The sequence below is a fragment of the Eleutherodactylus coqui genome, chromosome 3, assembly GCF_035609145.1.
Source record: "Eleutherodactylus coqui strain aEleCoq1 chromosome 3, aEleCoq1.hap1, whole genome shotgun sequence".
Lineage (NCBI taxonomy): Eukaryota > Metazoa > Chordata > Amphibia > Anura > Eleutherodactylidae > Eleutherodactylus > Eleutherodactylus coqui.
This window is the reverse complement of record NC_089839.1, coordinates 196,225,734-196,241,504: the sequence shown is the minus strand read 5'-3', so window position 1 is coordinate 196,241,504 and position 15,771 is coordinate 196,225,734. Positions and strand designations below refer to the sequence as shown.

Sequence of the window (15,771 nt, the reverse complement as noted above, 5' to 3'; positions counted from 1 at the left end):
CAAGATTGATATAATTTTATATATGCTGTACAATTAAAAATATATTTTGTTGTACATTGCGGTGACCTGGTTCCTGATTTGGATTGCAAACAAACCCAAAAAAGAGCGCAGAAGGATTTTTTTCTTGTTTTCTATATACTTCATATTGGGTAAAGGGGAATCCACCAATTCTTGCCGGCTGCATGGTCCATATACTTCAATGGAAACAGGACCTCACGAAAATGTAACCGTCCTTCTATTGAAGTATTTGGAGAATGCAATGGTGAGGAATTTGTAAACTGGGATCAGGTAAGATTTGCACGTAGCCGTATTGTGAGACCGCAGAATCAATTTTTATTGGTAGGCCCTGGGCACCCAGTCTGACACCGATTGCTGGAGAGCAGTGTGGGTGTGTGTATTAAGGTCCCTTGGCCTTCTCCAAGGATGGTGGCAGTGATAGTTTGGGGTGTAAGGACTGGGTCGGGGTGTAATCTATGCTTAATTGGCAGCCTTTGCGGAAAGTGTGCGCAAGATTGGGTGGCTAAGATAGTTCAACCCCTGGCAGTTGCACCCAAGTCAAATGTTGCGAGAGTGCATTGGTGACCCATTGTTTTCAGTTGGATTCTCTTTCTATAGCTCATATGGTGCGGATTCTTCAACATCATGGAAAAAGTGATGTCGCTTATTTCCATCAGATTGGAAACGTTCAGCATATCCACATATTCATATTGAAACGCCGCATCAAAAATCCATTTAGACTGATGAATTTATAACACAGCTTTCCCTTGAAATCCGCAACGGAATTTCCAATGCAGATTTTGTGTGAACATACCCTAACTGGCGGCCTGTGTTATATGCCTGTTATGGGGCACTTTAGTTGCTAGTGCTATAGAGGCACTGTGTCCAGCTAGTAAGGAAGCACTATTATGGGGGCCCTGTGCCTGGCTCTGTTATTAGGACATTGTAGTTGGTGGTATTATCAGGGCACTGTGCCTGGCTGCCTTATAGGGACACTATTATGAGGGCAATGTGGTTATCACTCCTATGTTAGCATCAATGAAAAAGTTGGAATATGAATATATGTTTATCCCAAAACTAACATTTTATTAATCTGGCAAGCGATTTTATATCTACATAAATCTTGCACCCAAACCAGTCTTGCCAGTCTTAATATTGGTCGTCATCATGACACCTACTGCCTCAGCCAGTTATGTGGATGCCAAGTTGAATGAGGAATAAGATTTGGATCGAACACAGGGAAATGCAAATGTACAAGGATGTGAAGTGACTGCAGTGTGGGTGCTGCCTCGTTACAGTGTGAAATGAGTTTGGCACTGGGACCGGTATGGGGCTCCTTGGTTTTTGCTCTCTTCTAGTTTGTGATTTCTATAGCAAGACTGATTGACTTCAGAGGAGCAAAAGATAGGAATCCATACGGAAATCAGTAGAGGGTTGAATAGAACCAAAAGGATCTAATGCTGCTACCAGAAACACTATATTTAGGGTGGGGAGTGGAGAATGGAAGCTCGATAATAACATAGAATGCAGTCATCAGTGGCATAACTATGGGCCCTAGAGCAAACTCTACACTGCCCCAAGGGCCACTTTAACCATGGAGCAAGCTGTGCATCTACACTGGGCCCTGTTGCAGCATGAGGCCCCCTGGCAGTAGCACCAATTTCAACTGTATCCGTGTGTCTCTCCACATATGGAAAGGATATGGTGTTAAATATCAAAACTATGTATTTTAGACTCTAAATGCTATAAATATATGGCATGATGAGGAGAAGCTAGATAAACTTCCCAGCATTCCCTAATCTTATAAGCTATAGATTATTATGAAGTCCCTACTCTTACAAATGCATCCCTAGGAGGCACATTATTAGGGTAACTATAAGGGCCACAGCTTTTGCAGTTGTAACTGGGTGCCTCGGTATGTAAATACCACATATTTCCAGCTAGCACCTGTCACTAGAGAATGCACTGCATCCACTGCCCAGTACACCAGGTCCACCAATTGACTACTTCCCTTGCTTCGGCCCGTACCACCTACTCCCAGTGAGTGCCACTCAGTAGCCACCTGACATCAGCGATGCTGAAGAGGCAGCAAGATGCCTCCAAGCAAGGCCGGAACCATGCCCAGACTTCACTGCCATACAAGGGCACTGGGGGATGCACAAGTGCTGAAGATGGAATGGGACCCGAGTAGCCAGCAAGTTACTTCACATGAAGTGAAGACCCCACACCACAGCAGCTACAAAATCAGAACGGGATCAAGAAACCCTCCGAATTCTGCTGTCAACGAAAGTGCTGTGTAGAGGGGGTGCCCCCATGTTTTTGTCTCCCCTGTTTGAAGTTTGCTCATTTCTATTTTGTTTATAATGTAATTCAAGGCAATGAGCCTTGAAGAAGAACAAGGCGCAGAGATAATGTAGTGGAGCCTATCGCGAGATGAGATCTTCCCCAACTTCCTTTTCGTTTCAGTGGGAGTTGCGCCTAAGGCCAGTTGAGGGAAAGCTGTAGAAAGAGAGTAAGATGCTGCCGGGGACGCTCTACTTTAAAGGCCTACACAAACATTCTGCACTCAGCTCCGCCTGGATCGCCTGGTTCACTGGTACTGCATCAAGAAAAGGGGACATGGCTTCCAGTTTGACGTGAGTCATTTGACGAGGAGAAATACGTTGAGTGGGACAACACTTGGTGGACCGCTAAGCTCCGAATGCTGCCTACTTTCTATCAGTTGCCTGAGTAGACTCTGTTGGAAGCCAGGTGATGATCACCTGTGACATTATTGTAAGTGTGCTTTTGCCTAAAACACAAGTGATCGATAACTTGCCCAAAACACTGTTGATTTGTTATCGGGGACTCCTGTTTTGTTGTTTTTAGTAAAACGTTGTTGAGCAAGAAACTGTGTTCCAGGATCTTTACTGCCTAACATGTGGACCCCACCAGTATGTCCACTTACTATCCCTATGTACGTTCCCTATCTGGAAGGCTCTTGAGGTCAGAACCTCCGGACTAATCAGATGACCCCAGCCCCACAGCCTGCGGTCTGTATTACCATCACCACCTGGGTGGCCAATACCCTTCTATAACTTGACATAACAGACATCAAGTTCCAGGGGCTATGTGAGAGAAGGACATGTGATCACAGTGCCATGGAGATTAAGAGTTGGATTTCTCAGTCTTGCAAGCTCCATGACCATCAACCTAGGTATCAATAATGAGTCCAGTGATTGGTAGCAGTGATCACATGGTTAGTCGGCATGTAACCAGACCACCTAGAAGTAAGTGGGGACTGGGGGAGCCAAAGTGGCGGTGGGAGCGAAAGAAGTAAATATAGACTAGTTTAATTATATGCCAGCAGTCGGCGAGTTTTTTTTTTTTTTTTTACGTGTAGCCACTGGACAACCCCTTTAAGTTTTCATCCTTACTTGGTGGCCCACTTTAAGTTGGTTATAGCCTGGGAGACATTTATCAGACCATGTATGTCCAGCTTTATATATGACACAATGGCCACTTACAGGACTCATAAGATTTTGCTTTAGCTGCCTAGACAGAATTTGCACTTTCCGACCTAATAAGTAGATAAGACGCCATCAAAAATTACTCAGTAAAAGGAAGGTTGTTAAAATTAGTTTTATTGGGTCAATTCTGTCGTAATGCAAACATACAACGCCAATAGTTACAAACATTACACAATCACGCCCAGGGATGATTTACTGCAGCACCGAGGTATCTAAGCCTATTGTATATGATACTGTGTGGAGGAATCACGTAATATCGCATCTTTCCACTACATGTGTATTAAAGGAGTTTTATGAGTGGCGCAGAGAGTGCTAAGGCAGCAGAAATGCAGTCCTAAGCCCTCGCTCATGCCCTTAAGGTTGCAAGTTCAATCCCTGCTTGATTCAGGTAACCAACTCAAGGTTGACTCGTCCTTCCATCCTTCCGAAGTTGGTAAAATGAGTACCCAGCCTCGTAGGGGTGGTAATAAATAAATTACCTGAAAGCACTGCAGAATACGTTGGCGCTATACAAAAAACAAGATTTATTCTAACTTTTTTTAAAGAAGAGTAATAGGAATACAGCACCACTCTTATCCATAGGTGGCGTCTGGTATTGCAGTTTAGCTACATACAAGTTAAAGTAGTATACTGTGCCAATCTCCTCCCAAAATGCCATCTACAGTGTAATGAAGAACAGAGAACAAACTGCATGCTACCTACCTGTGACATTCACAGAAATGTTAATGCGTATGCATGGTTTACAGGGCTGTCCTTCACACAGCGATACGGTGGATATGGTAAGAGCCTCGGGTGGAAGGGTCCAGTCTGTGGTAGAAGGACTTGAGTTTGATGCAAAGTGAAGTGATTCTGGGTGGGAAACAAGTGAAAAAATATTTAAGAATTGACAATTGAGAACTGGTTATTATACAGTCAAGTCACATTATTATGACCACCTCCTACTTCCGACATCGGCAGTATGTAGCCCATGAAGGAAGTGACGTGCGGTGAGCTGGTTTGGTGGGTATAGAAGGTGTGTGTTAGGCTGTCTGATCACGGTGATCGGTTTGTTGTTGTCCTGAGTAAAAGGGGCGATTTATCAGGGTTCCAAAAGTTTTCGTGGCAAGGGTCACAGTATCTCTCAGACAGCGGAGTTTGTAAACTGTTCACATGCTGCTGTGATGAAAGTGTATTGTGATTGGACAAATGGCTCCATTGGGAATAACCGACTCGGAAACTGCAGAGCATCATGAGCCATTGATGTGAGAGGTGAATGCCGGCAACAGAGGTGCATGATGGCCGACCGATACGCTACAGTGGAACAGCTCACCATGAAAGTAAACCAAGAGGGCTACCAGATGTGTCAAAAAAAGACAAACAGTTCAGCAAACCCTACTGTGTACGGGGCTCCGAAACAGACGGATGGTCACTGCACCTATACTAACAGTAGTGCATCAGAAGAAAAGGCTTTAATTTGCAGAATTGGGCAAAGGGCTGATTAGCAAAGGGCTGCCTTCTCCAATGAGTCACGTTTTCTGCTTCATTGAACAGATGGAATTAGTCAGGTGAGAAACATCAGAGAACAACCCCCCCTGCAACCATTGCTGCAAGAACACAAGCTGGTGGCGGCAGCGTTGCGGTCTGGAGAATTTTTTGGTGGCATTCTCTGGGCCCGCTCATCTATGTGGAAGACACGCTGAACCGATTTGGTTATATAACTCCATCCTTGTAGATCATGTACACCCATACATGCTGTTTATCTTCCCTCGGGCAGATGGCATCTTCTAGGAAGAATATCCAACATGTCACGCGACAACAAAATGTCCGACAGTGGTTGGAAGAGTACGACCAAGACTTCTAAGTACTTCCCTGGCCCCCTAATTTCGGGCTTGAACCCAACTGAGCATATATGGGACCACCTTGATCTTCGTGTTTACTCTGTGGTTTCCCCCAACAAATCCTCCAGCTACTGTGGGAAGCACTGCAGTCATCATGGCTCCAGATACCTAAGACCATCTACCAGGACCTTATTGAGTCCCACCCAGCCCCTCTAGCTGCTGTGTGTGCGGCACATGGCAATTACTCTGGATATTAGCTGGTGGTCATAATGTCACTCGACTCCGTATGTCCTCATATACTTGTGTAGTAGAGATAACAAGTATATTGTCATTATTACATATATTGGGTAGACTTTAGTAGATTTCTGTTGATAGGTATCCTGTCACATAGTACAGATAACAGATAGCTTTTTTCATATCATACAGATAACGGAATTCCTTTCATGTAATACAAACTATGTATCTTTTCATGTAGTATGGATGTTTTCATAGTAAATTGTATAATTTCTTATAGTACAGGTAATGGGTATGTTTTCATATCATGTAGGTCATTCTATACTTTCTTAACTTGAATTTCATAGATACACTTTCATATCTTACAGATAAATACCACACAAGGTTTCAAAAAGATGGCCCCAATGTGAAGTCTCTATATCTTTGCAAGAAATGAACCCATGAAACAAACTCTTGAAAGGGCAGGGCCTAGAGTTTCAAATGAGTACCGCTAGATGCCTCTCCCCGCACACAAACATCAATTATTTGCAAGATGGCGACCCCACAACACATGGCGTTTTGCATTCTGCAATTCAGCAAGACTGAATCCGTAACTGCAGTGCAGAGTGTATTTTAACAGTGTTTTGTCATTGATCTGCCAATGCCAAAGGACTTTGGTCACTGGTACCAACAATTTGAGGAAACAGGCTGTTTATGTAGGGGGAGAGCCCAGGGCGACCACGCACTTCGGAGGACAACATGAGAAGATATTTCTGTGTAGCCCGCACAGATCCACTCGTGCCAGCCGACAACTTGCGGTTCCTCATACGAGCGTCTGACATATATTAAGGCGACCTTTAATCATGAGGCCATATCGGTTACAGCTGGTACCGCCTCTACATGCAGGTGACAGAGGGAAGCGTGTAGAATTAAGTGATGTGATGCTACAGAACATGGAGGACGGCAGCTTCTTCCTGCGTTTGATTTTTAGTGATGAAGCAACAAGTCATCGAAGTGGTAAAGTTAACCGTCACAATGTGCGCTTACGGGGATCAGAGACTCCACACGAAACTGAAGAGCATGAGCGTAATTCTTCTAAAGTGAATGTGTTTTGTGGCGTTTGTCTAAGACACCTTTATGGTCCTTTATTTTTACAGGGAAACACAATTACAGGACAAATGTATCCCAAAATGCTGCAGAACTGGCTCTTCCCACAACTTAATGATTCCAATGACTTTATTTTTCAGCACGATGGAGCACCGCCATATTGGTACCTGCAAGCTTGACGTTTTCAAAATGACACCATGCATCAACATTGGATAGGTCGCACAGAACCCCAAGACTTGGCCCTATAGTCTTGGCCCGGAAGAACCCTATATATGAGATCCTGTGACTTCTACTAGTGGGGATATATCAAAAACCAGTTTTTTGTGCCACCATTGGTGACTAATTTGGATGACCTCAAAAACAGAATCGTGACCTCAGTGGAAGAAGACACTTTGAGACGCGTTTGGGACAAATAATAATAATATTAATCTTTATTTGTATAGCGCCAACATATTCCGCAGCGCTTACATAGACAGGGGGAATACAGAAAGACAAAAGTACAAAAATTACAGAACCACGGTTACATATAGTAATCAGATGATGGAGACAATAGGGGTGCGGGTCCTGCTCCAACGAGCTTACATACTACAAGTAATGGGGTGATACAGAAGATAAAGGGGTTGGAGATGTGCACGGTATGGCGAGGTGGAGAGTGAGGGATGCTACACACATAGACAAGGGTCAGACATTTAGCCAAGTGACAATAGAGACGGTGTGACTGCGGGAGGGGGGGGGGGTGATGGTGGCTAGCAGGAATTGCAGTTGGTTGATTAGGGAGCATGTTATTGTGCGGCATCCAGAGGGGTTTGGTTTAGGAGATACGGTATGCCTCCCTGAAGAGATACGTTTTTAGAGCACGCCTGAAGTTTTGTGGGTCATGGATTGCCTGGATAGCCTTTGGAAGAAGGCTCTGGAGAAGCCTTGGAAGCGGAAATGAGAGGTTCAAATTAAAGGGGCACTCAGTCTGATTTCATTAACAGAGCGGAGAGCCCGGGCTGGGTGATGGATTGAGATGAGGGAGGCAATGTAGGGCGGTGCGGCGCTGTGGAGGGCTTTATGGATGAAGGTAGTGAGTTTAAATTGTATTCTGTATTTGACGAGCAGCCAGTGCAGTGACTGGCACAGGGCAGAGGCGTCCGAGTAACGGCTGGACAGGAAGACGAGCCTGGTTGCCGCATTCAGGATGGATTGGAGGGGTAGAGTCTGGTGCAGGGGAGGCTGATCAGCAACAAGTTGCAATAATTGAGGCAAGAGTGGATGAGGGCAACAGTGAGCATTTTTAGCGTGTCCACCGTGAGAAAAGGGCGGATTCTTGCAATGCTTTCATCTCAATGCTGCCAATACAGCCGGTGGAGGGGGCACAGAGCATTTATAAAATGGCTAATAAGACTTGGTGACTCAATAAACCGTTAGCAACCTTGTGTAATTGTAACAACACCATGAAATGTACTGCTTAAGACCGGATCCATCGTTTTGAAATGCCTTGTGTATTTCCATATAGTAAAGTTAAGTAATATACTTTAACATGGTGTAGGTAATGTGGACACTTCTTTATGCAACAGTAAAGGGCTAATCTTTAAATTGTGAAGGAAACAGGAATGACTTCATATGCTACAGTGGATGGATATGTTTTCATACATGACATATAATGTCTATGCTGTAATATAAAATTATTAAGGAAAGTATTAAGGATTCTATGTTTCACTTGTTATTTAAGTGGTTAATATAGATTAGTCCGAAGCTCATGAATTGATATAAACTGGACCTAGCTGTGGGGCGGGGGGACGAGTGTTTCCTGGAGACCCTATTTAGTTATTGTATCCACATTCTTTTACTAAGGGAACGGAAGCAAACGTCACATTCATTTATTTATTTGTCAGTGTTAGGCCCCTTTCATATCTATGTTGGAACCCTCATTTGAAGGTTCCGTTGCAGATCCAGCGCAAAATACTAGAAGAAGTGCTGCATGTAAAATGCAGGTAAAATGCCGGACAACTGAGCGAAAACCAAATGAACTACATTATTGTCAATGGGGTTCATTGGGCGCTGTTCAGTGAGACGGATCTGTTCAACTAGGAAATTCCTGTCGTGCTCATATAACAGAGCAGGAAAACGGAACCCCCAACACAGATGTGAAAGCAGCCATAGACTTTGGAATGATTTGCTAAGTTTAGGGAGTTGTCTACCATGATTGGACACTATATCTTTCTTTGCTCTATTTGTGCTTTTAAAGCCAACACTGAGCTGGTCCCTCAGAGAAAGAGCACAGCAGTGACTTCACACAGTTGATGTCTCTTTTTCCGATAATCATCATTAATTTGGACACATGAGAGAACTCAGATTCTGGTAGCCTTATTACCTACTCTAAATTTAAAGAAGTACTCCAATAATAGTTAATGATAAAGTGTTCCTATACTATAGCTAAACAGTCCAAAGAATAGAGATGAAGGCAGCAGTAGCAGTGCAAATAAAGAGTTCCTTTTATTCCTCCCAACACAAACAGACGACGTTTCGGCTCTTTATTTGCACCGCTACTGCTGCCTTCATCTCTATTCTTTGGACTGTTTGTACTTTGGGCTGCTTTGGATCCAGACCACATTGGGCGCTGCAGGATTCTTGTCCAGCCCTGGTTGGGCATAAGAAGTGCTGCTGACAACTCAACTGTATATGGTATACTATAGCTAAAGGCAATGCTTTCATTGGAATAGGTAATGCCTATACTTTCATACACTTTTCACATGGTCTAGCCCATGGTATTCTTCCATATATACTATATGTAATGATTATGCTTTCAAATACAATAGTATGATAGCTAGAATTGCACATACAGTAAGGAATGTAAATGAATAATTACCTTGTAGATTATATTCCTGAAAGTGAAAAAGAAAAAAAAAAAGTTAGAAAGCAAAAAACTAATTCTGCAAACAATTCAGCAATGCCCAGTTTATAGAACCACGTACAATTATAACAACGCATAATATTAATATAATGTAATATTCCACAGACACTGCATATGACACAGTATTTTCCCCTAGAAGCAATGCTTTCTAATATACTCAGTTACACATCCTTGCCATTTTCACAATCTCTGCTTGCTGCCTTTGAATGGAAATATTCTTGTTACCACCTAGAGGCTGGATACCTATCTTGCTAAAAAAAAAGTCGTATGACTCATTACAATTATAACCGTACTCTCTTGTAATAAACTGTATACCTGTGTGAAAAGGATATTGATCCAGACAGATTTTCAGCTTCTGGACTGAGATGACAATGTTTACATTCACCGACAGCAAGCAAAATGGTATTTTTGTGGCACACAATTGTGGTGAAATAATTTCCACAACCTCATTCAGTTGGAGAGCACAGAGTTCGACATGCAAATGTGCATCATAAAATCTAATTACAGTGGTTCGGGTATAATTAAACCCTTTGGGTTTACAGCCAAAATCCCTTGGCATAGCGAGGTGTAATTTATCAGATGGTTACACAACAAGGCTAATTCATCTTCCATGCATTGTGTTCAGTCTTTACTATTTACTGGCAGAGGGTGATGCTACGCTATGTGTAGGGTCAGTGTGCCAGCTGGTTAGTGCGCTGAGATGCTCACTGGAGGATGGCTACATAAAAGGCATCCATGATGTCTAATTTTCCAGCATGTTGGGTGACACATGGTGCCCAAAGAAGTCTATTAAGAGAAGGGAGGAAGAAAGTGGAGGAGAGAATGAGAGTGTTACACAGATACTGCTTGAGCTAACCATGAGAGATTTAATGTCACACAGCTAATGAAATCACATCTACTCTGCTCCTACATGATGTGTGTGCTATAGAGGGTTGGGGATCAGGATGCTGTTTTCTCCATGTGCATTATATTGCAGATATCTTAGCAGCTAGCATTCACCCACCAGCTCAGAGGGGACTAAGAATTAGAAAGCAATAGCATGTACAAATTTATGGCAGAAAAATGTGGTTTTCTGTCACTAACTAGGGGGCGGATCTTGCCACGTGAATGGGGCTTAAGAAGCTACTCAGCACAGAATTTTGGAATTATTTTCAATGTCTTAGGCTGCTCTAGTTGACACTGAAGGACCTTATAAACAGGCCAATGATCAGGCATGAATGCTCATCCAAACATTTGTTTCCACAAACAAGGAGTGCTGGCCTTAGGTTAGATGGCAACCTTTGCAGATTTTTTTTTTTTGGCGGCCCACAGCATAAGAAAATAAGATATATATTGCACAGATAGGCCGGCTGTCTGTATTGTGCTTGTGCAGAAAACAGCCAAATAGCAGCATACCTCCCACCAGAACAGCTCAGTGAATAAATACAGCACCAGAACCAAGCTCATAACATAAGTACAGCACTAGAAGCAGCCTCAGTCCATAGATACAATACCAAAACCAAGTTTTTTTTAATGATAACACGGAGAGAAAAGTCATCAATTCTACCATAGATTTTTTTTTGTTTTTTTACAGCGTTAATCATGCAGCATAAAGGACACAATACATTTTTTCTGCGAGCCGGTACGATTACAACGATACAAAAAATCTTATTTTTTTAGGTTTTTCCACTTTTCTGCAATAAAAACCCTTTTTTTTGAAAATCTTTTTTTTCTAAATCACTGCATTCAAATTCCTGTAACTTCTTTATTTTTCCATGGACGGAGCTGTGAGGCCTTATTTTTTGCAAGACGAGCTGTAGTTTAGCATTTTGACTCAGTTTTTTAGTGTTTTTTTTTTTACACTTTTTGCCCTGCAGGATAAAAAGCATGTTCAACTTATTGTACACGTCGTTACGAACATGACGATACCAAATATGTGGGATTTTACTTTTTTTTTACATTTTTTATGCTAATATGAGAAAAAGCACCTAAAAAGGTTTGTTTTTTTACATTTTTCTTTTTTGTACTTTATTTTTATCATTTTTTTTACACCATTTGTGTCCCTGTGAGGGACTTACATCATAGCACTGATGATCAACTTCTGTCCTGCAATGCCTTATCACTTGTTACAGCGATCATAGGCATTGGCAATACAGGACACCGGTAGATGTTGTCCTATGGCCATGGCAACCAGTCGGGCTCTCCGCGATTAGATCGTGAGAGCCTGATGACATCACAGAGGGAGTGCGCGCTTCCTCTGTGAACCGTTCCCATGCCACTATCACTGACAGCCAGCTACCACTGCCGGATAGCGTGGGATCGCTTATGATCTATCCCCAGGACATAAATTTACACCCTGTTGCGGAAAGTACCCCGCTCCCAGGAAGTAAACTTACGGAAGGGGTTAAAGGGAACCTGCCATCAGGTTTTCATAATGCAATCTAAAGCTAATGTTCTATTATTGCTGATACAGACAATGCAATAGTGCTAAACAATCTACTTCATTTGAAGTTTTTCTGCTGGATATGCAAATGAGGGGAAAAGAGTCCGATTTTCTCCGTTCACAAAAAAGGGAACCCTGCCTATAAGCGGGACAATCGTCCCAATAGGTTTTACTGAGACTGATGAAATTTTGCATGCCTGCCAATTAAACCTGGGAGTCGTGCCTGCCGCTGGGCAGCAGAGAAAATCTGACTCTTTTCCAGAATCGGACTCTTTTCCCTTAATTTGCATAACGGGCGAGAAGACTTCAAATGAGGATTATATAGGTACCGGGACACCTTCAAGTACATTGTTTAACACGATTGCATTGTCTGTATTAGCACTACTAGCTTAGATTGCATTATGACAACCTGAGAACAGGTTCCCTTTAAGAACAGTCCATTTGCCATGTGGAATAAGATGACACACACTTGTTTTTGTTTCAGCTACCCAGATAATTGGCACAGGGGGCTGGGGAACAGGAAGGAGATGTTTGTTTTGGAATTAAGCGCCACATTGTGCATCAATTACCGTTTGTTAACTTTTGCACATCATGTTCCACTAAACAAAAAGCAAAATGACCTCTTCAAATGTTCTATAATTAATTGGTGGAATTATCTATATGTACTCATTAGTAATTCGTAACTTAGAACAACCCTTCAGGCCTGCAGAAGTAAAGATGGCCGCAGCAGCTTCTCTGACTACCTTTTGCACACTGTGCATTACTAAGCAACATTAGTCTAAGACACCGTACAGTGCTTTGATTGGCCAGTGTTGCCCACATGAGCAGTACTGGCCAATCAGAGCAGCATATAGTGTTTTAGACTACCAATGCATGCTACGTGCAGTGTGCATTAGGTAAGGACAGAAGCGGTTTAGCCATCTTTGTTTCTTCAGGCCCGTTGGGTCTGTTTAAAGGGGTAATCTTAGAAGGGTCTCTCCAAAAACAAGGTGACCACAGAGAGTCCTTGGACTGATCAGCTGCAATGTGTGAGGGAACCCAGTAGCAACTGTTCAATTTCACTGCAGGATCTACAGAGGGTAAATTATGCATTACAAGGTGCCTACTGTAATAAAAAGATTGTCTTCAGCTATATATAAGATTAATTCTGAAAGTGTTGACCCTTTAAAAAGTAATAAAGAAAATAGTAGAGGGTGATGAGGAGAAGGTAAATCTGTTAAATAGTTTTTTTCACCAGTGTATTCACTCAGGAAAATGAAATGTTAGGTGAAATGAAGAGTGATAAAGTAAACTCTCTATTAACCCCTTTAGTGGCACATCCGGAAAAATCTCTGTTGCTTACTGCGCTGACATGGCATTCTTGTAGTTCTATTCTTGTACATAGGAGCAGTATTATAGTAGTTCTATTCTTGTACATAGGGGACAGTATTATAGTAGTTATATTCTTGTACATAAGAGGCAGTAGTATGGTAGTTATATTCTTGTACATAGGAGCAGTATTATAGTAGTTATATTCTTGTACATAGGGGCAGTATTATAGTAGTTATATTCTTGTACATAGGGGGCAGTATTATAGCAGTTATATTCTTGTACATAGGAGCAGTATTATAGCCGTTATATTCTTGTACATAGGAGGCAGTATTATAGCCGTTATATTCTTGTACATAGGGGGCCGTATTAGTTATATTCTTGTACATAGGAGGCAGTATTATAGTAGTTATATTCTTGTACATAGGGGGCAGTATTATAGCAGTTATATTCTTGTACATAGGGGTATTATTATGGTAGTTATATTCTTGTACATAGGGGACAGTATTATAGTAGTTATATTCTTGTACATAGGAGCAGTATTATAGTAGTTATATTCTTGTACATAGGAGGCAGTATTATAGTAGTTATATTCTTGTACATAGGAGGCAGTATTATAGTAGTTATATTCTTGTACATAGGGGCAGTATTATAGTAGCTATATTCTTGTACATAGGAGGCAGTATTATAGAAGTTATATTCATGTACATAGGAGCAGTATTATAGTAGGTATATTCTTGTACATAGGAGCAGTAATATAATACTTATATTCTTCTACAGAGGGGGCAGTATTATAGTAGTCATATTCTTGTACATAGGGGGCAGTATTATAGTAGTTATATTCTTGTACATAGGGGGCAGTATTATAGTAGTCATATTCTTGTACATAGGGGGCAGTATTATAGTAGTTATATTCTTGTATATAAGAGGCAGTATTATAGTAGTTATATTCTTGTACATAGGGGCAGTATTATAGTAGCTATAGTCCTGTACATACAGAGCAGTTTTATAGTAGTTATATTCTTGTACATAGGGGCAGTATTATAGTAGTTATATTCTTGTACATAGGGGCAGTATTATAGTAGTTATAATCTTGTACATAGGAGCAGTATTATAGTAGTTATATGCTTGTACATAGGGGGCAGTATTATAGTAATTATATTCTTGTACATAGCAGGCAGTATTATAGTAATTATATTCTTGTACATAGGGGGCAGTATTATAGTAGTTATATTCTTGTACATAGAGGGCAGTATTATAGTAGTTATATTCTTGTACATAGGAGCAGTTTTATAGTAGTTATATTCTTGTACATAGGGGCAGTATTATAGTAGCTATATTCTTGTACATAGAGGGCAGTATTATAGTAGTTATATTCTTGTACATAGGAGCAGTATTATAGTAGTTATATTCTTGTACATAGGGGGCAGTATTATAGTAGTTATATTCTTGTACATACGGAGCAGTATTATAGTAGTTATATTCTTGTACATAGGGGGCTGTATTATAGTAGTTATATTGTTGTACATAGGGGGCAGTATTATAGTAATTATAATCTTGTACATAGGGGGCAATATTATAGTAGTTATATTCTTGTACATAGGGGGCAGTATTATAGTAGTTATATTCCTCTACATAGAGGACAGCATTAAAACACATAGAAGATAATTCGCAAACTCTTTTCCTAGAAAAGGGAAGTTTCTTTGCACATTTATCTGTATTGACATGGTGGTTCTGGGGTTCCGGATCTCTCTCCACCTTCCCCCTTCTTGAATAGGGTTTTGCAAATTATTCTCTTTCAGTCCAATATCCGGATGAAGGACATTTAGTCCAAAATGTTCATATGTGCTACAATTGCTCTTTGTCTGAAATCCATGTATTCTCAATAAAGATCAATATTTATGCAATCTACAAAGAAGACTCTGTGGTGTGGTTTCTCCTTGTGATGTATAAGAAAAATATGGCATTTTCTTGCAGAAACAACACCACTCTTGACCACAGCAGTTTCTAATATTACCACCCAGTCCCATTCGCTGCAATACCAGAAAAAGCCAGTGGACACAAGTGGTGCCATTTTTGGATTCAGATTTTCCTAATCTCGTAAAATTCTGCATAAATTTACTACATAAGACATCAGCTAATTATTTTGGCCATCTGCAGGGAGTTTTTGAAAATTCTGGTTAGCATTACCTCAGTAAAGGCCGGGCCACATCAAAATGTGTCGAGTTCCCTAGATAAAAACATTTGTTCCATCCCTCATGCTCGAATGTTTGGAAGCAGGGGAATGAAGAATAAGTAGGGTTTGTACTTTCAAAATAGTAGTGTCATACAGTGTACAAATAGAAGCTTTACAGCGTGCCCCAATAACCCCATGTATCTTGGCCAACATCCAACCAATGCCTTGCATTTATTGTCTATCATTCACATGCAGTATGGCATTTAGACTCCAGGGGGAGCCCAGAGTGGCAGTACCAATGTGGTTCACTGATGGAAATGCAT

The 15,771-nt window shown here is 41.4% G+C and overlaps 1 protein-coding gene across 1 annotated transcript in view; it reads right to left on the bottom strand.

Moving 5' to 3' along the window:
* Nucleotides 1-15,771, bottom strand: part of IL17RE (interleukin 17 receptor E) — a 64,799-nt gene that overhangs the window by 34,571 nt on the left and 14,457 nt on the right. The window contains exons 2-3 of the mRNA XM_066596752.1: nt 9,498-9,513; nt 4,209-4,355 (exon numbers count right to left, since the gene is read on the bottom strand). Of these exons, the coding sequence (XP_066452849.1) occupies nt 4,209-4,355; nt 9,498-9,513 (163 nt within the window). The remainder of the gene's footprint in view (nt 1-4,208; nt 4,356-9,497; nt 9,514-15,771) is intronic.